Consider the following 23,838-nt stretch of genomic DNA (forward strand, 5'->3'; position numbering starts at 1 on the left):
TTCAACAAACAACAATCAGTTTTCCAGTGTTTACTGTAAGTGCTTAAAACTGCATTACTACTTGCAAACAAGCCTGAGGCATTAATAAAGGCTTGTTTATTCAAAACAGATTAAAGCACTCCTGCAAAATTAGCACTCCTGCCCGAAATCAAAGCCACTGAAATCCAGAGTTCTGCCTGTTGGTTTCACTGGGCTCTGAATTTGCTATAGCATTGGACAAAACACACAACAAATAACACTGATTTTTTATTGTTCCGATAAAAATCTTCCACCTTGAAAGCAGTATTTTCAAGTATTGCTATCCTAGTCTTCTAACACCCACTGAAAAATTCTCAGGAAACAAGACAAACAGGAAAAAAAAAAAAGCCTGACTGGAGAGCAGTGTGCATTTAAACAATGATCTCCCTCTCCTTACCCCAATCTCACCCTACCACCGGGATCTTGCTGACTTAATTCCAAACTCACAATTTATTGTACAGCCGTGGCCTGGAATAAGCTTTCCCTGAGCGCTCTTTCTAACTGTTTCAAAAGGTCAGAATGTATTTACTTGAATTCAGCCATTATTATTGCCATTATTGCCATTTTCTTTGCTAATATGCAACTTATTTTCTAGGCAAGTTATTTAATTTTGGTAGCCCTGGATTATACATGTAGACAAACTTGTATTCTATTGCTCCAAATACAGAACTTGAAAGTGCATCTGACTTCTAAACAGTATTATTCAGGCAGGTTTCAGAAAGTAACTAGATCCAAAAGATCTACATGCACACATCGTTATAATGATTCACCTCAGTTGAAAGATGCAGAATTAATAGCATCTCTACTCAGAAATTTAGTGGCATAGCATCATTAAGAAATAGAGCTGCTTTGCGTTCTAGAGGCTGGATATTAGGACGGAAAAAAACACCGTATTGTGCAAGACGAATCAGATATGGAACAGGAATGAGAATTAATTTCACATACAAGTAAAGCAAGCGTTTCACGTGCAAGATGCAATACTGCATCATCATGGCATTCATATAATCTTTGGAGGTCTAGTCTCTACCTGCTACCCACCTTCACACGAATGGGAGCTGTGTGATATACAGAAGGAAGCCTCAGAACTGCATTAAAATTTTGCGTAAACTAGCTTAAGTCACAGGTATTGTCATGGACTTTAAATGCAAATCCCCAGAGGACCTAAAACGTACCCTCAAATACTACATGATATAAATACCCTAGGCGACTTGTGTTAATGCTGCTGACTGGATTCAGAATTCAGTAGTCTTGCTTTTTCCTTTTCAGTATTTCTAGCATACTAAAAGGCATACTTATGTTTTCCTCCATAAATAGTTAGTCTAATAATTTAACCTTGTAGATTTATAAAATATTTTCTATGCAACTTAACACAATAGCCTAAAAAAGAAATTTAAATTTAAGAAACGGTATATTTACAGTTAAAATAAGTACAGACCTTATTGGATTTGCATTCATTTATCGCACAAAATAATTTACAAGGCTTAAAGTAATAAATAAGTCACTGGAAAGCTTTCAGAGGTGTGCATTCTCCGTACGACAAGAGTGCAGTACAGTTTCAGGAAGCAGTAATGTATCCTGGCTAAAGTTTTTTCACGAGTCCTTATGTTGGACGGCCTTGACCAAAACGGGATTTTGACCTGGGTTAAGAACACATAAGAAACATATGTACATTATTACTGCTGGAATTTTAAATTATTGTCCAGTCAGCTCTGTGGTATAATATTCATTTGAAATTACTTTCACATTAAAGAGAGAAGAAGAGGGGAAAAAAAAGAAATCGCTCTCAAAATCTGTTGAGAAAGCTGCCTTTCTGCCAGGATACCTGTACCCACAAACGACATATTCATACAAAGATACATAGCTTATAGGACTGTGTTGTCAAATATCTTCTTTTGAAATCATTAATTCTACAGAAAGTCACATGCATTTTTTTAAGAGAAAAAGACCTGTGAGAAATTCCTCTGACAATGTATTTGAAGTTTCCAGCCCATCCCTTGAAAGCTGGTCAGGAACTCCACTATAAGCTCCAGCTCAAGAGGCTCACCTGCTGGCCAAATTATGACCAGTTCCAGGCTCTACAGCTGCACACAGTGTGGCAGCTTCTCAGTTCATTTTCATTTTATCCATTTAATATGTGGAAGACCAATATGCAGTAATGTAGGGTTGTTTGGTGTTGTTGGGGGCTTTGTTTGTTTGGTTTTGGGTTTTTTTGGGGGTGGTGGTGGTAGTTTTGTTTTTGGAAGGAGACCAAAGAATAGGTTAAAGAATCTTGGCTAACAGTTTTCCAGCTATCCTTATTTCACAATAAATCATACTGGAGCAGCAGTCAACCTTCCAATATAGAAGCTATAAAGCAGTTCTTCCAGCACGGAGTTTCATTCTCTTAGCTCTAGTTTAATTTGACAAAGGAAGCTTTCACACCACATATGGTTAACCTGCTGGAAGGGATGCCGATTCAAAAAAGTGTACGAAATGAGGCTTGTTTTTCTTTAAACACCCACCACCCCCACCTGAAATCTATGTTCTGCTTTTTCCTTCTATTTTAAAATCTTACCTAGCATTCTTCTCAGCATTGTTTTGTCGTGCACTGACCTGCGCTGAGGCCTTTATCTGAGCTTCAAGTCTAGAATAAATGCCTCCTGCATACTGGAATCCAGAAAAAAAAAAAAAAGTTTTGACATTATTCCAATTTAATCAGTGACTTTTCATAAAAATCCCCAACATTCAGCAGAATCTATGGCATACTTTGTTTCATTATCACAACCCGGTACTGAAACTTTTTAAACCCATCCTATTTTCCATGCTCGATTTTAAAGGCAGTGAACTTCAAATATTATTTTAAACTGTCTTCCTAAAAAATCATGCTTGGAACAAACTGAAGATTGGTAAGATTCAGTTCTTTAGCTTAAGTATTGAATAGATGGTATTTTCACTTGTGTTACATGTTTTTGTTACCAAGGCTCACTTGAATTCTGTGAACACTACACTGAAACAGGACAAATCTTACTTCTTTGCTGTCTTTTGACTTGACTCGATCAAGGTCTCCCAGTCTCATTTTTATTAAGTGCCCTGTAATCTCAGACATTCTTCTCTGATCTGTCAGAAATAAGAAAAAAAATATTTACAACAGAGGTTTTCCTTGCTACTGAATACAAAGAGAGAAGAATTAGATGCACACTTTAGTGATATTCTATTTATAAAATTAGCTTTCTTTTCAGCTCTCATAAAAATCTCTAACAACCAAGATCCTAGATCCTGATGCATAATGTAGCTTCAGCAGTGTTCTTGGCAGATACCAAAATCAGCCTGAGGCATTACACTGAGATCAAAATCTACAGGAACCGCTTTGAGGCAGAGCTTTTCAAAACAGCAAAAATGCACAAGAATATCAGGAGAGGACAAAAGGTGGAACAAACGAATACAATTATGAATAGCTTTAGTCAAAAAGACTGTGAAAGAAATAGACATGAAAGTTTATCTGCACAGACAACAAAAGGCACAGGGATGCAGGAAAAATTATTTGCATACTTATATAGTCATCAGATGACACAACTATAATCTCTGTAGGTTATATGTTGTCATTCCAAATAAAGAACATAAACCATGCTAACATACACTTATAGTGCATTTTTCCTTCTTCTCCTGCAAACTGTGAACTCCTTTCTGATATTTTCCAAGACAGTAGGCCTGATGCTGCCCATTTATTTTTCAATCTGTGTGCAAGACTACAATGTATAGTTTTACATGGTGGATTTTTCTTTCCATTTTCCTACCACAAACATTTTTTTCTCCTGTGGAATAGATGAGATTGCTAATAAAAGCCAAGCAAACCCTAAAGTAACATTTTCAGAAGGTGTTCCTAGCTTTATGAATATTTTTGTGCAGTTTGGAAGAGTCCAAGATTGCTGTGTGGTTGGAATACAGCTGATTACTACTAGCCTAGCTGAAACCTGTTCTCTTCCAAATGAGGAGCAACTATAAAAAAAACAACACAGAGTCCATTGCTATATGTGAGATTAAATTCAACCTAAAGGTTTCTCAGGAGCTATATTTTAGGAAATTAGCCATTTCTTATATGAAAGTATAATTTTCTTTGCATAATATTAACTTTATGAAAGCTAAACTCATGCAAGAACGGACCATCTTCTCTTTGAGCATCTTGGTTGAATCTTAGTGACCTGGAGGCATCCCATTTGTTCTGCTGCATACTCACACTGGTTAGAAAAGAAAGATGCACACAACGTTATCAGTAGCAGATTACAAAAAGGGATATACTACAATGTGTTCTCAAGGACTTTGAAAACTACTTACATGAATGGAGATGCATCTCGGGAACTTGACTATCAAAGAAAGAAAAGCACATTAAGTATATTTTTAAGATCAAGTCCAAAACTTAAGAGAATGCCACATCTCTGGTTTTACCTTGTCAGATGTCTTCTCCTTTTTCTGAACACTAGGTGAAGAAACCACTTTCCTTGGGTGCTTGTAGGATTTCTTTAATTTCTCCTTTCTCCCTGCTAATTGAAGGAATATTTCCTAACACCATCACAGATATTCAGAAATTCTACCCAGCTACAAAAGAATTTTTTCCCCTTTATTCCTTTACAAACAGAGTAAATGAAAAATAAGCCTTATTTTCCCTCTGTTAGTGTTGAAGGCACGTTAACATACACAGATTACTCAAATGCTTTTCTATTACACACATACAGGAACTCAAGTACATATTTAAAATGCAGAGGGGTTCTATGTAACTGCACAAGTTTTCTGTTGTAAAATTAAAAGCAAGTGCACATACAAGCTACATCTTTGACCATATTAATTCAATCAACAAGCTCTGAGCTACATCAGACCAAACAAGTTTAAAATCAAACTACAAAAATTTTTTGGTTTTTTGTTTGTTTTTCATTTGTTTGTTTTTGTTGTTTTTTCTGGTGGGGTTTGTTTTTTCAAATGTACTGGTGCATTCCAATCCTTTTCAGTCAAGAAAAAAAGAACAAAGAACTGCCTGCATTCAAACGGCGCATTACTAGGGCGGAAAGGAGAGGCAGCTTTTTGGCTTTCCATATTCCTTTTAGATCCCATGGAGCTTATCTTCTATAGAGACACAATTCTAGACACGTTCACTAGTCATTTCACTATGTAAGCAGAAAAATAGTCTGAAATAACAGCATGCAAAAATATAGTCATGTAGCTACTGCCTCTTCTTCCAACATTTATCTTCAAGAAACTTCATGAAAGTAATTTGATAGTCTTCCCTGCAAAATATGCCCTTGACCAACCTTGAAGACATCTCAGACATGAATAGTTGCAGCTTTCTGTGTTTGCCAGTGATTTTTGATGGCACTGAGCAGTGGGGTAATTTGTATGTAAACACAGAAAAACTAGAAATAAGATTCAAGTAACATTATTCTTTATTTTAAAAATTCCTAATGTTTAAAATTTGTATGCAGAAGAATTCTGCTGCCTTGAATCCCTATCTCTAAATTCCAGGGAGGATGACTGTACAGACTTGTTGTACCTGGTTTCCTGTATACTTCTTCTTCATCCCCCACTTCATCCTCAGTGACCTCTGAGCCAGTGGTATACTCCTCTTCTTCAGATAACAGTGACTGCTGTTTCTAATCAAGAGGAAGACAGTGCCACAGATTGTAAGTGAGGCTTAATTCCTAGTAAGTGATATTTTAAACCTGTCCTGAAGGAGTTGTCTTCAAATCTAGCTGCATATCTTAGCGACGTATCTGTGTGCAGTTGGGTCCAAGAACATCATTCTTAGATGTTGAGAAAGTAATTTCAAATCTTTGCTTAGAATGTTTCAATAAATATTGTTATTTATGTTTCTTCCAAGTGGTCAAACATTGTAAGAGGTTGCCCAAAGAAGCCACAGAATCTCCATCGTCAGATATTTGACTGGATATGACCGTGAGCAAAGTGATGCATCTTTGAAGTTGAATCTAACTTTGAAGTTGGCCCAGCTTTGAAAGTGGGAGGAAGTAAGATGACCACCAGAGATCCCCTGCAGCACATATCACTGTATGATTCACTGTTCAGTATCCAATGTTTTGCTGGCTATATTATTTTTCTACTTAATAAGAAAACGTATGTTGTGATAGCAAATATCTGAGCTAGCCACATAATGATAGAATACAGCAATCTACAAGTTTACTTACGGCTCTATTGAGGCTTGCTGCATCTTGCAAACTGCCTGGAATTGCTAAGATACTCACTAATTAAATACCACAAAGCACACATATTGCGGTGCAAATACACGTAGATTCAGTACACCAGGGCTAACTGCATTAATAATTTATTACAAGTTGGTCTGGAATATCTGGTTGGCTTTTTTTTGTGAACTCACCCTAATACCCAATTTCCTCCCCCTCCCTTCTATTTCTTGTACATCATAAGTAAACCACTGGCTCCAACATTGCAAGAGGTGGGGTCACAGTGAATAGTTCCCAACTATCAGCACAGGATAATGAAAATATTAAGGAACATGTTTACTTTTTTGAACATACACATATCTTTTGAAGTGAGTGATCATGACTGCCTAGTAATCCATGAGAAACGATGAAGCCCAAAACGGACTGCAAGTTCAAAAAGTTTGCAACAGGAACAGTCTTACTATAGGACACTGGGAACAGCCGATTCCAACACAAACCATCAAGAGTGACAGACGTAAATTGCTGCTCTAGCATTTATATTTAAAAAAAAAAGTAAATCACGTGACATCCTGTGCTGCTGGAAGCAAAATTCCCCATCCTCTGCGTTTGGACTGGGTCCTCAACTCTGATAAAGGCTTTTTGCAATGAAGCAGCAGCATAAAGAGGACATGAAGCATCTCGCACAAGCAATCAAAGAGACAGACACTCAAAGACTCTGATCTTGACAATTTACATTTCTGTCAGCCTAATGAACTATTAAGAACTGATGCGTGCAGTGGGGATCTATTGTTTGTTGTCATTTATAAAAACATTTAAAAGGAATTTTAAATGTTTATTCAAGCCAAAGTAGTACTTCACACATACTTCATACTTTCTTGTAAAAATTGTTACTGTACTGCACAATGTCCAAATTAAAGCAAAAGTAAGAAAATACTTCTTCCTTCAAATTAGTTAGAAAATAAGACAAAAAATCAAAATCTGCCAGTGCAGAAAAGTGAATATTTAAAATTATGAACATAGTATTTTACTAACCAGCTGTAAAGTCCAGTTCTTCAGAGAAAGAAACTGTAGTCACAAAAAGAGAAAGGCATGTAAGTTAAAGAACTAATAATAAGAAAAAATGTGAGTGGAATTATAAAAATAGGAGTGGTATGTGATAGTACAGCAATCTACACTGGTAACTCCTAGAAGGCCTACTCTCTTCTTTAACTAGAAATTTTGGTGGAATGATTAGGTGTGCAAACAAGCTGTGAACTACTAATTGATTAATGCAGTGAATTCATAATCATGTTTTAATTTGACCAACCTTAGCACTACAAACACTTACAGCTGATTTTAAGTTAAAAAAAAAAAAAAAAAGCAGTCCAGGACAGGGGTGCCAGTTACGTACCAGACTGTTACAGAGTTTAAATTTAATAGCCTCCTGCATCTGTTGTGGGACAACTTCTGACACAGTTTGAAATTCTCACAGAATCAGCAGCATCACCCTACCAGCAGGATCACTGAGTTACCCGAAGTTCCACGATGGGTGCAGAACTTCAAAACCTTATCTTTGCACAAAAGGTCTCTTTAAACCAAAGGCAGTATTATGAACGGTCTCCTTAGACTTGGCTTAGAAAGTATCTCTGTTGACCTGACATACAGAGTCATATACATGCACCATAGTTCAGGAGAGCAAAATCTTCCTTATCTGGTGGGACAGAAACCACCAAAAACACCACCAAAACCAAAAAAACACAATCCAAGTTACTACTATTCATCTATGGGCTTGCAAAAATCATGTGGACCTACCCAGATACATCAGCAGACAAAACGAAGGCAGCAATTATTTAAATATTTGCCACGTTATGTATTTTAAAAATATGACTGGATCCTTAAGCATCATCAGTTTAAGAATGGGGTGGAAAGCACAGATATATGGGGAATTGCCTCTGATACACAGAAATATTTCTGGCAGACATGGTAAAAGTTTTGCCTTTTCACCAACCAGATATTTTGTGCCTCTGCAATCCTGCAATGCTCAGCAGTGCACGTCTTCCTCCAAGAATATATGGGTTTTGTTTTTACTAAAAGTTGTCTAATGAATTCCTCAAAGTACCCTTGTAAGAATCTTTATTATCAGAAAGTGGGGGAAAACACATTAGCAGTCACTCACAGCATTGATTTCTCCAGTTTTAGGACCCCACGGCGTATTTGGTTCTACAAGCACATCACATTCAATGCCTTTTTCATCACAGAGCCCAATACCAGAATCACTTAAAGAGAAAGATGTGAAACAAAAATAAATTTTTCTATTTCATAACTTTAGAATCAGTCTCTCTTTACTTCTCATGTACCAAGAGAACACAGACCCCCAAGTCAGCCATATAATATTTTGATAACAATCCATTAAAATATAAAGATAGGAGTGAATGCTTATGGGGGTTTGAATGACTAAATGTCTGCTTGAAATATAAAAAGTACTTGTTCTTCTCTTCCCAATTTCCAACTAACCAATAAAAAATAAATTACCTTTAAAAAGGCCTATGTCACCCATTTTAAAACAGGAGAGAAATAATACGTTGTGCACATTACATTTGACGTGTTGAACGCTAAGTTATTTCAGTAACACGATACAATGTTCTTACCTGTTCTCATCCTTAGTGAAAGGAACAACAATAACATCTCTGTGATGGAGCAGATCATTCAATATTTTAGTAGTCCGAGATGGCAAATCATCCCCATCTTCATTTCCTGAAGGTAAGTCAACCACGTGATCCCTCACTTTGCAGCCCTGCGATACATATACACAAAAGATTAAATATTTGAGTTAATGGGAAGAACTGAATTCAGGAAGTACAATAACAAAAGTTAAAATTTTAAACTTTTGTGTCCCAAGGTCCTAGCCTGCCCTGGGATTCTGCAACAGTTTACAATCCTTATTTTGGAAAAAGATATATTTTCATAACACAGTCACCCCCCTGCCATGTTTTACACTCTTTTAAAAGTGAGCTAGTATTGAAATACCTTTGCGAGGGTTGTAGGATCAAATCGAAGTACTTTTTGGTTGCAACAGGGATATACTCCTGTCCCAGTCGAGCCCAGGGCGCTTGCGACACCCGGATAAAGAACTGGATGCGAATGGTACTGGCAATGGGAGAATTCAGTACACAGGAAAGACTACATTAGAATAAAAACAGAGAGAACGAGAGGTGAGATTACCTATGGGTCTCAAAAAGGATTTATTGACAGGTATTTTCCAAACTGCTTTAATCCCTGCCTCACTCCCCTAAAGTCACCCATAACAAGCCATCTACAGACAAACAAGTGAAAGTGAAAATATACTAACTTGGTTACATCTTGAGCAGGTCAACCAATTAACAGTCCCCCAAAGACGCCAATAAACATCCCGCCAAGATTTCAGTTCCTCATGAAGGCCAATTAAGTACTCATGGACTTCCCAGGTTTTGTCTCTGAAAAAGCAAAACATCAGGTTTGCATAAAGAGTCATAAATCGGTTTTGATCCTGCCACCAGGAAGATGAGGTAGAGAAGGAGCAGAACACCACATGCTCCACTGGTGAAAGGCCTACAGAAGAGTTTAGAACAGGAAGGATACAATGCGGGATAATCATTATTAAATTCAGACCATGACAGGAGAGCCTATTTTCTTTCACAACATCCTGAACTTACTAATAACAAAGAATTACAGCTTGATTCATCTCAAGCTCCATATACTGCAAATTTATAAGCAAAGATAAATATCAAGCCTGTTGGAAATCAGGAGAACCATAAAACAGGGAAAAGCCCAGTACACAGGCAAAGCAAATTTGCACATGCAAACAAGTTCGGTCATACTGCAGTTTTCTGTCTTTAAAAGTAGTATGTTGTGCAACAGAAATGCAGTATTGCCATTCTATTTTATTTAAAGACAACATAACATGTTTTTATATTTCTGCAATGCAACAGCAATCACTTAGTTAAGAATCAAAGTTTGAAAACATAAGACCATGTCGTATTGATAAATATATCTGAGACTTCTGGTCTTAAAAATATAGCCTTTGCTCCTTCCTAATGATAAAATGACACATGCTTCTTCAGAAATCAAGAGAATACACAACCTGCACTGGTACATGTTATCTTCAGAAAGAGCAGATACTGTCTTCTCACAATTTTAAGCCCTGGCCTGAATCGGTTTTTATTCTGTGTATGTCTAATCTAGACTAAGCAAGCAGTGCTTCCAAGAGGAACTTTGTTCTAGGCACCAGTAGAGGACCAATAAATATAGACTTATATTCAAGTCATTAAAGATAGGCTTGTGTCAGCTCGTAAGCCTGAATTCATTAGTGGCCAGCATCACTTTGCCTAAGGAATGAGTAAATGGATTCTGTGTAGAAAAGCAGTCACAAGTACCACAAGGCAAAGAAGTAGAACCTAAATAATCCCGAGTAACTTTAAAACCCTGCACATTTAAATGCTAGGAATTGCATGGCAGCTAAATACAGTCAGATTAAGTGAAGTAATACAATTAATGAATTTTACATGGCTAATCACCAATGACCCTAATAGGTCAGGACGGGGTCACAATATTCAGTTCTATTTAGACTGTCAGGCAGAACTTAATCCAGACCTCGGAATTACTGGTGGGAGGTAACACTAAAAACATGTTAGCTTGGGAGCTGAGAGCGAACTGTGTTTTGGTTGTTCTGAACAAAATAGATCTGATGAGAAAGGTCTCCTGTTACTAACTTCCCACTATCTTTCTTAAAGGGTGCATGTAGGGAGGGAAGGAACTGCAGCTGATCATGCACTTAACGATCTTCATTAAGACGACAACCCAGCTGTTCACTAACATGGATCAGTCAGAACTGAATTAAACATTTGTGCCAAATTAATAAGGCGTACATACAGAGTAAGTCCTGGAAGCTTCTCTGACAAATACTTTAGAACAGAAAAACAACCGGCAAAGTTTATTTATAGTACTCTTTAAGCAGGCTGAATATTTGATTTGACAGTATAAAGTCAGTCTAGAAAATACTCTTTAGCATTTCTATGCTTGCAGAGGTGGATCTATCATTCAATATCAAACCTTGTAGAAATGCAGCCTCTAATTTAATTTGTCATCAACTACACACATCTTAAAACCCTTTGATGAAAGAATTAGCTGAGTATTTTCTATTTAAGGCAGTACAACCCAACATAGCCCTCCCATGTAGTTTTTCCATTTCCATTCAGCAGCAGCACTTCTGAAAGAATTTCAAAAGTACAACATCATAATGGCCCTTTTATTTTTTTTGCTAGGTATAATATAAGAAGTTGAGGTGTTTCATACTGCTCTTCACATATCTATGACTTCATTTTGTCATGTGAGTATCTACCGATTCCTAAACATGCAGAATTTTTAAAAATCACCCAAAATCATATAGATGAAGAAATAGTTTTTAAATATATGTATTCACTACCTTATATGAACATAGACAATATTCCCATGTTGATCTATGTTGATTTTTCCTGGTACACAAGGAATTCTTCTCTCTGTTTTTTTAGTTAGCAGCTTTTTACATAAACAACACCTAGATGTAAAAAAAAAAGAAAAGGAAAGAAAAAAAGTATGAGAGTAAGAGCAGGACTTCGAAACACAGGGACTTGTCCTTACAACTGTAGTAGTAATATAAAAAGACCATACCTGTATAACGTTGCTGCATTTCCTCGAGAATCTGGATTTAGGTACTCTGGATCAAACAGTCTCTCAATCTTCTTGCAGAAAAGTTTACTATTAATGACAGCAACACAGCTTACCCATTAGAAAAAACTGAAAATTGTTTTATGTATAGTGAGACTAACGATGGTATTCTGATGATGTGCGAAGTCACCATATTTCTTTCAGAATCTAGCTTTTAATGTGATTTTCCTTTAAATTAATCTTTTTGGATCACTGGCTCCGGACCCAGTCATCTCTTATTTTTCACACAGATGTGAGGAAAGAGATCCCTTATTTTTTTTCCTCTTCTTTTGTTTGCCAGTGTAAACTGCCAGCTTCTGCCTTGACTAGAAGGCCTTTTATTAATGAATACTTCCATGAAATTACACTTATCTTAATTCTAAAAGTTATAAAGTCTTCATCCCTACTATTAAAAATCCTTTCTTACTTTCACCTTGCTTGTCTGTCAGTCTGCCCTCCAATAATTGGCCCTTATCTTGATACAGACTAAGTTGGAGTCCTTATGTATGAAATAGTTTTCTATCACAACTATTCAGCTTTCCAGACATCCTAAATTCTATGTCCAAACATCAGAGTTCACAGGATGCTGAAGCCAAACCATTCTCTATGAATTAGGAGCACGTCATCCCATAAAAGGTTCCTTACCCTAATCCTGGCTCCTGTGTGAGAATTCATGAACAATTTGTCCATGCCACACTCCTAGTGCAGCCTTTCCTGTTGCTTGTTTCCTATAAAAAGCTCTTTCCTTTTGCTTATCATTTTAATATAAAATTCTGAAGTCACTTCACGATATTCTGTGTTAAAGATACATTATATGAGAATATAAATTGTACATATATCACTTCAAACCCCTAGTGTCTTAGCTGTATTGAGAAGTGATCCAAAAGCCCAACAGCACTTCAGTAGCGTATTCCAGAGCAAAAAGTTACCTCTTAAATTTGTCCCTTTTGTCCTTCAACTCTTCCACTTCATTGTGCGTGAAGAGATCAGCAATGTGCGTGACAAGATTAGCATTGATACAATTCATGTTACATGGCGTGGCTACAATAGCATTCATATTTTTGTGACAATAATGAATACATTCTTCTACCTAGGAAAAATAGAAATGTTAAAAATTATGTTAAAGAATTCTAGACAAAGCTATCTCAAAAGATGTACTCATTGCTTCAAGATTTTTTTTAAGTATCTGATGTTTTGGAAAATATTTCACTTCAACTTAAATCTGAGACTTGTTTTTTACATTTATGTAAAGGAGACTCTGAATTAACATGACTCTGAGTTAGTTTATGTTCTCCGCCAAAAGGTTTCTGCAAACCAAAAAAAACCTCGACGTATGTTTCATCTTCAGCAAGTGGCACTCTCCAATGGCTTGTAAAAAGGGAACCGCAGTACACATTACACATAGTATTGCCTGGATCTCAACTTAAACAGCTATGTCTTCTGTGTATTTAATTGTGGGTCACCTCAATGACAGAACTTTCAACAAACGTTTTAACAAACAAGTCAGTAGATATTACTTATACAGAGCTGGAGAACCAGATCCTAAATTGCAGAATTGCCATTCATATAAAAAGGATATAAAACAAAGGTATTAATTGATTTAATAATCTTTTTTAATAAATCCTACCAGAAGTCAGATACCAATGTTACTCTAGGTCAGTCATCAGAAGGCAAATCCAAGATCCCACTATCACATTTAGAAATAACTTACTCTTGTTTTCTTGCATTGAGATTCTGCAAACATTAGGTTACTGCATTGAATAAGAAAGGTGGTAAAAATCTCAAAATGTTCTCATTGTATCATCTGTTTGTTTAACAGCCAAAGCATAACAAAGAAGCTGTTAGACACTGGTAAGTAACTGTGCCCTTACAGCAGAGAACCCTTCTTTCTTAATACTTACCAACGAATCCATTTTCAAAAACTCAGAAGAAATAAGAATTGATATGACATTTGATGGTTCTAAAAGGCAAAAAAAGGGTTTTTTAACATGATTTCTTTTGATAATTTCATATCACATCCCTCCCTCTGCATATTTAGTATGTTTTAAGTACTATTTTACCAATCGACCTGCCATTCCATCTTCGAATATGTAGAACATTTTCCATATTAAGAAACAAAGTTTTGGTTTATCCTTTAAGGTGCCAGAGTACAACTGTAACAAACTGCAATTTATAAAAAATGGAAAAGATGGCTTCGTAGGGATACAATGACTAAACAATTACACAACAAGATTAACTTCCATCTGTGGCCATCATATTTTTGCTTAACATAACCTTTGCATTGTAAGTTATAACTGTGTTCTCTGGGTTTGTTTATATTAAATAAATACATGGTAGCAAAGGCTCATAAAAAGATTTAAAACTTGCCTCAAATTCATAAAGCCAAACGTTCTTCTACCATTGTATCAGACTGCACTGAAATTTTAGAAAATATTGCAATTGTACCATTGGGGAGCAGAGGGAAAAACAAAACAAAACAAAACTCAATCATCAGTATTTTAAAACTACCACTCTGTTCTTGTTCAGAAGAGGTCTAAAGAATCTTCATTAAAAACATCAGATCCCAAAAATATATTAGACCTTTTCCACTGCTTCAACTATCAGGATGTTTCCTCAAAACTGTCAGTGTTGATAAATCAGAGACATCTGCTATATTGACCAGAGGATCTCCGTTGCAACGCTTTTCTAACAAATGACAATCTTCAGCGCAACAGTCAGAAACAAAGAGACTGGGGCCAAACTATATCAAAAACGTTAATCTTCCATTATTACAGAACGTAATAAACCTGCAACAAAATGACCTACACGCTTTCTTTTACCTAAAGTGGGCATTTCATTAGCTTCAGAATCTTTAGTGTTCCTTTTAACGTATCTTATCAACCAGTCAAAGATATGAACGTCACAGTGCACTGAAATGTCCACCTCTTCCCAGCGCTGGGCATCCACTGACAGATATTCAGCAAAGTATTTCATTTCTGAAATCAAAAGGTCTCGAGGACAAACAAAATCTTCTTTGAGGTTTTTAGCTTCATCGCACACATGGATCACCATATTTGGCCTCAAAAAAAAAAAAAAAAGCCAAACACCAAATTAGGACCGTAAGCCAATTAGAACACCAAACCCAATCAACAAAGATCTCATCTCCAAATCTGGATCACACATTGCAACACTGATGTCACTAACAGGTTTTTATTAACAGAAGGAAAACAAATGGCAGTTATTAACTACTAATACAAACTATTAATAGAAACTATTGTCAGATAGCATTGCCGGGTGATGAACACTGATGAATATCCTCTGACACATCATCAATGCAATTTAATTGTTAAGTTAAGGGACCAGAGAAAGAAAGTTTCTAGCTCCAGTCCCCAATTTTGTCACCAGTTTGTTATGGGATACTACCTGAATTACATGGAGAATTTATTTGTTTTCCCTTTTTAATTTTCTTGAAAAAAAAAGACCTAAGGACACTGACAATAACAGCATACAATAGCAATTTTCCTCTGTGGAAACTAAAATTGCTTTATTGTATATTACAAACATCTATTTCTTAAGAAAAGGTCAAAGCTAGAATCAGTAAACACTGTCTCTACAGAAAGATGATTACCATTCGTTTTCAAATAAACACATTATTCTACATGTACTTGTATAGTATGGAAAACAGGGATGCGACAGTACGAAAAATAATGATGTGCATGGCTATTTGAATTCATAGTAAAGTCTTTCATTTGCACTTTTCATTTACGGCTGTCTTTTCCCACTTTTACGTATGTCCTGGTTTTAGCCAGGCTAGAGCTGGTTTTCTTCACAGAAGCCAGCGTGAGGCTGTGTTTTGGATTTGGGATGGGAAAATGTTGATAACGTGCTCATGTTTTGAGCTGTTGCTAAGTAGTCAAGGACAGTCCAGCTTCTCGTGCTGGGCTGCTGGCAAGGAGGCTGGGGGTGCATGGGGAGCTGGGAGGGGACACGGCCAGGACAGCTGACCCAAGCTGGCCGAAGGGGTATTCCCCACCATACAACGTCATGCCCAGTACATAAACTGGAGTTGGCCGGGGGGTGGGAATCGCTGCTCGGGGACGGGCTATTGGTCACCACGTGGTGAGCAACTGCTGCACTGGGCATCACTTGTTCTTGCACATTCCTTTGTCGGTATTACTATTGTTGTTATCATTGTTGTTTCCTTCTCTCTTGCTGTCCTATTAAACTGTTTTTATCTCAACCCGTGAGTTTTTTCCCAATTCTCTCCCCCGCCCCCCTGGGGGAGGGGGGAGCGAGCGAGCGGCTGCGTGGTGCTTAGTTGCCGGCTGGGGCTAAACCACGACAACATAGAATAAATCTATGTTCACAGAACTTTTTGGTTTTCAGGGGGTTTTTTTATTAAATTGTTATTGAGCATCAATCCTGTTTCATTCCTTTTTAAAATCTGGTTATGTTTCCATTCCCACCACAGCAGTGATCTACCACTCAGAGCAACACTACGGACAGATTTATGAACAAGCTATTCCTACTGCACATAAGAACTTCTCAAACCAACCTCTAGTATTTCTGTAGCAATGTAAGGTTTCAAAATTTCTTACAGCATTTATTAGGATGTTCCCAGCTGTTTTCTTTCTGACAGTAGAAAGGTATGAGCAATTTAGACGTCTTCCTGTCTGTTCTATAATCCCCTAGATAACAAACACACAAAGATCATCTTACCCCTGGCTTTTGTCAGTGCTTTCTCCACCTTTATGTACAGGACCTTTCTCAGATTCTGAAGAACAATTCCTTGTGGAGGTTGTGCTGGGCCTCCCTTAAATGTAAGGAAAAAAAGGCTGCATTAGAACTCAAATGCCTGACCTTTTGCTCTTCAGCATCTTGGAAACACAACTGAAGTACAGCTCTCACGGTGAAGCAATGTTACACAACTAGCAACAAATCTGCTACCATAAGGGCTACTAGATAATCCAAATTCCTGCTCCGAATGCCATGCACTAGAAACGCAGACCAGCAGCATTGCTGGGTTGCCCAGACACTCGGCTGCAAAGCCAGGCGGGTCCTGTCTCAATATAAGGCAGTAAGATTCACGTAGAGTCTTCAGCATTTCCTTCTGGTAATGCAATCCATTCCTTCAGATCTCCTTGTCTGCTTTGTGGGATGTGGGTCTTGAGACTCTTATCGCATTCTGTTTTCAGGAAGTTTTGCTGCCAGGATATAACAACTTGAGACTAACTACTTGTTATGCAGAATGTGTTAGCTTTGGAAATAAGTTGCTTCTAAACAGAAGCGCAGAAGTCTCTTATGATGCATTTTTCCTAAGTTTCTCAAACACATGGCTTAAAGCAGCAGATTATACAAAACAATGCTCAAAGAAAGCAGACCATGAAATTTTTCTAGTCCTCAAGCTACATCATGTAACTTAATCCAGAAAAAAGGTCAGCTGCACTTTAGTTCAAATAGGTTATCTTCACAAATGCGCTACAAGCAGTGGAACCTGGACACAAAACCCAGCAAAGTCCAGGAGGTCTCGTCACGAAATCCAGTGAGGTCTGGGTCAAGGGTTAAGACAACCCCAGCATTCAGACATTGAATAACTCTTCTGACTGTAGTGAATGGATCACTGCAATCTGAAATGTCAATAATCTTGCTTACAAGTCAGAAAGATAATTATCTTTTTTAAATAATGGAAGTGCACATATCTGTCTTCCACTGATGAAAACCCACAAGGTCATGATTTTCAACGATTACTCCCTACTCTCAGATTTCTAGGAAGAGTTCCAGAAGGATCTTCTCCCTCTCGTGTAATGTAAGAGGCTGTACTCTTCTGAAGTAGACTACGGACCTCTTCACCTTATGGCTGAATAAGTATAGCAGACTGACACCAAAAGTGATCTGGAAGCTCTATACAGTTCAGAACACAGCAGCTACGTCCTTTAGGAAAGCAAAGTTATCATGCCAGAGGCAGAAGAAACAAAACTTCCTCCAAAGACATAGCCTAAGGACTTGCACAGTTAAGCCTTAGTAAGGCTTACAGAGAAGACCATTAATAAAAGGGGAAGATTTACTAGACAGACCCCAGTAAAACCTTGCCCCTTCAGGGCAGCCATTCCCCTGCAGCCAGATGACCCCTGCTGCCAGATGACCCCTACTAGCATTAAAACAGCCAAGGCGGGAGTCCTACATTTTGAATGCAACGTAAGGCAAGTATTTTAAAGGAAGGGCCCATGGAAAAGAATGATATGGAAGAATTCTGCCTGCAAATATTAGAAGTTTATTTTGAACACAGTGAAGTTATTTATTAAAGAAAATAAAATAATGCTGACAAGAATACGCAACACAGCCAAATTAACAGGGATGTCCGAACTTCATCATTCATTTCTGCCTATCTTTTTTTTTCCCTTCTCCCCAAAGCTTATAGTTCAACTTCTGAAAGTTAGTAATAAATACTTTGCATAAAAGGCTATCCTATATGCTTGTTTACTGCCATAATATGCATTCAGAGGGACTTAACAGCAGTTTGCCTTATAATTAGCAAGTAATAAATGAGCTTTTATAACTCAACCAAAACCAGAATCCACCTCAAAGTGAATTTGGTCTGATTGCTTTTTCTTGCTGTTACACATGTCTACAAACAAATTCAAACAGGCCCAAAATTCTTGATCCTAACAATGAGTAGATGTCAATAAATCCACTAGGAAGTAATTAAACAAAAATATTTACAAATAGGCTTTTCTGAAATCCCCAATTCTAAAATATGCAAGTATCTCACAAATATTAAGAAGGTGAGTTCACTCAAGCCTGTGAGAAAAAGATGAATTATCCTAACTTCAGATCAACAAATTACATATCAACAGGGAAAATTATTTACCCAAAGTCACAAAGAAAACAGAAAAATCTCAGGCTAGGATCTGGCAGTAGGAAACATTAGGGTACTTAACTGCATTAATACTTATTACATGTATTACATTGTTAAAAAGAAAACATGCACTAATTGTCTAAAGAGTTCTATAAGCAGAGCTAGCTTGTTAACTGCCTACTGGGAAGCTACTAATCTTATAAGTAGCCACCAGTGGGTGCAAGAAGCATTTATTCCACATCATGCACGTAACAAGTACATAATTGAAAGCTGATCAAAGTGTTTTCAGTCTAGATACTCCATACACAGTTTTCAAATATCATCTCTTGATTAGAGTTATTAAAAACATTTTATTCATTCTCCAGTGAAGGTCACAGCTGTTTTTCTTCTGCAAAGAGAAAAGTGACTAGAAAGCTGCAGCACTGTGAAGGACACCATAACAGAGAACATTTTGTTTAAATACTTCACTGTCATCTTAATTTTTCACACAGAAATTGTTTACTCACTACCGAAGCAAATTTCTCATGCAACACATTTACCAAGTCTTACAAGGCGCTGAAAACATCTCAGTCTACAATGAAAACCAGAGAATAACTATCACACAGTTAATTACAACTTCTTACAGGAGAAGTACTTAAGGAAGCGTTAACATTATGTAATTGTGCTGTGAAATACAACTGTTAGGACTGGTCCTCTTCTGCCAAATTATTACTGGGACACATAATTGACTAAGACACCTTATATGTCATTGCAAGACTCTCTTGCATCAAAAAGTAACTAGACTACGCTCCAACTCCTCTGTAGCCATCTTGCCACTGAGCAGTATGGCAAACGCAGAGCTTCTTGGCGGGAGAGAAGGGTCTGACCTCAAGGGATCAATTTCTCAGCTTTCTGCAGCTTTTCTACACAAAACTTTCTAGTTAATAACACAGCTTAATGTGATTGCGAACGGCTGTAGATTTAATAGTACAACACTGGGGACACAAAACAGGAGAGTAATTCCTCTCCCCATCAAAAATCCTGGACAGAGGATTCATTGCAAGGATTTATGCCTTTTAGAAAGGCAAGCTATTAAAAATGCCCAAAGAAACATCGATTCTTAATCTAAACTAACTGAAAGTGACTTCATGTATGCATTATATTTATGCTTAACTTTCTTTTCAAAGATGAACAAGTACTATTCCTGGGTGAACTTACCACTCAGGACAAAAAAGCATACACATACTGATTATAATCAAAGCCAATATATTTCAGAATGACTAAAAACATACCAGTTATAGTAATGGAATCCTGCCCAATAGCAGGCTCCTGAAACTCTGCCTGTGTATCGAGCAAGGAGGATTTGATGTACGTAGCTAAAGTTTCCACAGGACTCCCACCAGCGGCCATCAGGGGATTATACTGGTTGTCAACAGGTGAACTTCCACTGCTTTTCAGTTCATCAAACCTTTTTGCACACTGTCACAAGATTAAATGATAGGACAATGAAGTGGTAGCTTTCAGTACATTTTTAGTAACTATCATTTGAGATGGATATTGTATTTCACACCTTGTGCAGGTGAACAGTTACCAATATTAAACTTACAAAGCTTCCCATTTAGTCAGTGGTATCAAGAAAGTCCATAAACATACAGTAAAATACGTAAGATTTACCATAATTAAATACCCTAACAGAAAGAGAAAAAATAACACAGAACCTGTTTCAACCTTAATTACTTTAAACCCTGTGATTTTAAGCCCAATCTTCAGACGGGAAAGTAATGAGGAGAGTTTAAATTCTCATTTTGTAACTAGTTCTTTTACCATAAACATCATCAAATATTATTAAAAGTAGCTATAGTAATTGGTTCATAATTATTACTCTTTAACTTGATGACTTCCATTCTGATTTGGACAAAAGGAACTGGTGATTTCCCCTGCAGTTCCATTAACTTTCCATTCCTTGTTTTGATGAACTAGAAAGTCTTTCCATTTTGTAAACTTGTATTAATACAATGACAATTATGGGTTTGGTTCAGCAGAATCCTACACACAGGTAATTTACACATAGAAGTAAATCTACTTAATTCTACAGGTGAACCCCCTCTGACACAGCTCACCAGGTTCCATTCAAGCAGCTGTTCTTATTTATTTTGGATTGAGCTAACTGACATTGCTGCATGCCACCTGCCCCTTTGGGAGAGGTGCACACAGTGGCATCCTTCTGATATTAATGTAGTGTCTCAAATTTGTAAGAATGCCAGCCTACTGTATACAACAGATACATAAAAGCAAATGTATGCATTTACTTAATGGCCTTAAACAGGGACTCCACATATTTGAGACACTTTGTTCTTTTAAAACAGAGGAACCAGACACATACTAATCAATCATATTATCTTAATTAGTATGAGGAGAGAGCTCACCGATACTTTTGTAATTCTTTTATTTGCTTAATGTGCACGGTACCACCTGCAAATTTAAAGGTAAACAGTAAAGACCCCCTCAAGTGCCTTGCCAAGCACTTGAATGGCAGTAACATTTCACAGAAGCTTCTGCTCCCAGTCATTCACTTTTAATGTTCTAAATACAAGGTTACAGTGAGGCCCAATAGCAATGCTATAACATGAGCTGACACATCTGATTAAGTTTGCAAGAACATAAAGACAATTGGCTTGGGCTTTTCCAGCTTTGCTGGAATCACAAGAGCAAAAGACATTTTCCTCTTTTAGCTTACTTCCCCTCAGCATTTCACCAGGAAATTGAGCAATTCAGAAAAATCCACATCTTGTATGACCAAGCAGAAGGCAACTGCACTCTTAACTACCTAATGGAGATCTGTAACTCAGAATTGTAATGGCAAGCATAGAAAGTTAGCAGGTTTGCTAGTAAGTATACTACAATCTACATGAGGTTAAGTGGGTACTGCCATCCTTTCCATGACAATCTTAGGTATGCAATCTGAAATACATTAGCACTACTTTTTTTTTTTATACTCCACTTTTAAATTTTTATTTTCCAGTAATTTTTGTTCTTATTGTATATCAGTTCTAATGAAATAAAATGCATAATGTATTTCTTAATTTCAACGTTCAGGTTTTGCAGCAATAATTTTTTTTTCCCCCGATCTACTGCTCATTTAACATTTTTGATTCTTTCAGTATAAATTACTTCAGAAAAAAAAAATCCCTTCACTTCAATTTCCCTCCTTCCCTCAAATATGTTTTGCTCTTCAAGAAGTCCTGCTTAACGTATATGCATTCTTTTATCAGTAAAATCACCTCTTTGGATGTATATCCTGGAACTAGCCTTGCCACACTGTCCCAGTTGATAGGCTGAGGAACACCAATTAGGGAATACAGGATCATATCCAAAACCATTTGATTGTTGTCATACGGAAAGTTATTGTTTTCTGAAAATCCACGACTCATCTCTGGCTACTTAAGCCTAGAAAAGAAAATGTTATTAGGAAGTCTCACTGTATGGTTTGCTAAAGCTTGATCTACGTTAACTGCAGTGCTCCATAAATTACTATGGGAAATGTTTACCACAGCATTACAGTCAAGTACTAATGTTTTATTTAACAAATAAAATATACATTTGCATCTGCATCCTCAAAACCCTGAGGGGAGAAGCACATGCACAGAACACACCAACATCACCTCAACAGCAGCCGGCACTGCCCGCCATTACCCTGAGTTTGTTTCCAGAAGGGATTCACACCACTGATGCCTCCAATGCAAAAAAAGGCCTCCCACAGTCACAGAATAAACAGCCTAAGCTACAGAGGGACATTTTAAATTAAATTTACTTACATTCAAATACACTTGTCTGTTGCCCCGAACTTTCTACTGCTCAACTTCTATCTCCTCTTGCTCTATTTGTTTTGCACACCTGACTTCCACTCTGTAGAAGCCAAGCCAGGGCACCCAGCTAAGGGCAAACGACAATACTTTGGAGCCAGGAAACACACCACCTGGCTGTCTTTCAGCTCTCATCCTGAAGACCTGACTTTTGAGTTTTCCTAAGGCACTTGTAACTCCTGATTAGCTGGGATTATCAGGGCCAAGAAACCCTGCTCCTTCAGCTTCAAGTCGAACACAGAACAAAGCATAAGGACAGCAGTGAACACTTCAAAAATGCAGCTCTCATTTGAAAAAAAGTGTTACATATAGGGTGGTTGGGGTTTTTTTTCCCCCAAAATGAATTTTACGTATAGCATCAGGGAACACAGTAGAAGTGCAAAGTACTGTTTTAGCATAAGCTTGGAGAAAACTGCAGGCATTAATCAAGACTTTCATATTCAAGTAATGCACAGCCAAAGCACTTAGTAAGTACTCATATCTGGAAAGCACTTTGGATCTTTTCCAAAGTACCTTAAACAGATCACATAAATAACACAACTTAAGAGTCACATACAGAATTTTGACTTATAAAGCAAGGATTATAGAGAATTTCAGGAAAAAATACTCAGATCACAGCAGATTTAACCGATCACTTGTTACTAAAAGTATATTACACGTAGATGTTTCTTTCGCATCACCCTCTTTCCACACTGCTAAAAGAAACAATGCTTAAAATACACAGAATAGCACTGATTTTGGTTTTTACCCTAGAAGCCAGTCCAGCATTTTTTAGTTTGTTTTATTAGTAGAAACAGAAATTACAAGAGCTGGTAACTGTAAGCTTTCATCCACTCAAAAGAGCATCTGAATGAAACCATCAGTAAGAAAAAAACCCCAGAACCCACAAAGATAATTCTTAGGTTTCATATATTCAAGAAATTAAAAAAGACAAAAAATGAGGGGGGAAAAAAAAGCCACAAACACAATACAGAAGACAAGTCCAATCAGAAAAATCATAGCATTTTAACATTTCTGTCTAAATGAAATCTATTGCAAAGTGTGCCAAATAACCAGTTTTAAAGGACAAAGATCCTTCACAAACAACATAAGCCCAAATTTTCCAACTAAGACAGATGTCACTAAAGGTAAAGGTAGATCAGTCCCTTCAGTCACCAAGTCTTTAGCTCTCATCCTGACAGTACTATCAAGTGGTGTCACTGTGGTATTTCTATGGTGAAGACTTCATGCTGTCAGTGCACAGACAGATGTCAGTATCAATTATATTTAAGCCACTGCATTT

At 37.1% G+C, this 23,838-nt stretch overlaps 1 protein-coding gene across 2 annotated transcripts; it reads right to left on the bottom strand.

Moving 5' to 3' along the window:
* Window positions 1-1,618: 1,618 nt before the first annotated feature.
* SANBR (SANT and BTB domain regulator of CSR) lies at window positions 1,619-22,377 on the bottom strand (the record flags this gene model as incomplete). Of its 2 annotated transcripts, none has more annotated exons than XM_081997232.1 (20): window positions 21,975-22,377; window positions 19,986-20,172; window positions 16,578-16,671; window positions 14,699-14,937; window positions 13,781-13,839; window positions 12,809-12,969; window positions 11,844-11,930; window positions 11,620-11,730; window positions 9,508-9,631; window positions 9,186-9,338; window positions 8,807-8,952; window positions 8,335-8,434; window positions 7,212-7,244; window positions 5,537-5,636; window positions 4,441-4,532; window positions 4,330-4,358; window positions 4,159-4,232; window positions 3,026-3,114; window positions 2,573-2,664; window positions 1,619-1,655 (listed from the first exon to the last, which is right to left on the bottom strand). In XM_081997232.1, the coding sequence occupies exons 1-20, from the start codon at window positions 22,122-22,124 to the stop codon at window positions 1,619-1,621; spliced, it is 2,157 nt and encodes a 718-aa protein (XP_081853358.1). In that variant the 5' UTR covers window positions 22,125-22,377. The 2 variants fall into 2 exon arrangements, with proteins under 2 accessions (XP_081853358.1, XP_081853357.1); XM_081997231.1 differs by having other exon boundaries at window positions 4,441-4,535.
* Window positions 22,378-23,838: the final 1,461 nt, after the last annotated feature.

This window comes from Phaethon aethereus (assembly GCF_964289735.1).
Source record: "Phaethon aethereus genome assembly, chromosome: 3".
In the NCBI taxonomy this organism is placed as follows: Eukaryota; Metazoa; Chordata; class Aves; order Phaethontiformes; family Phaethontidae; genus Phaethon; species Phaethon aethereus.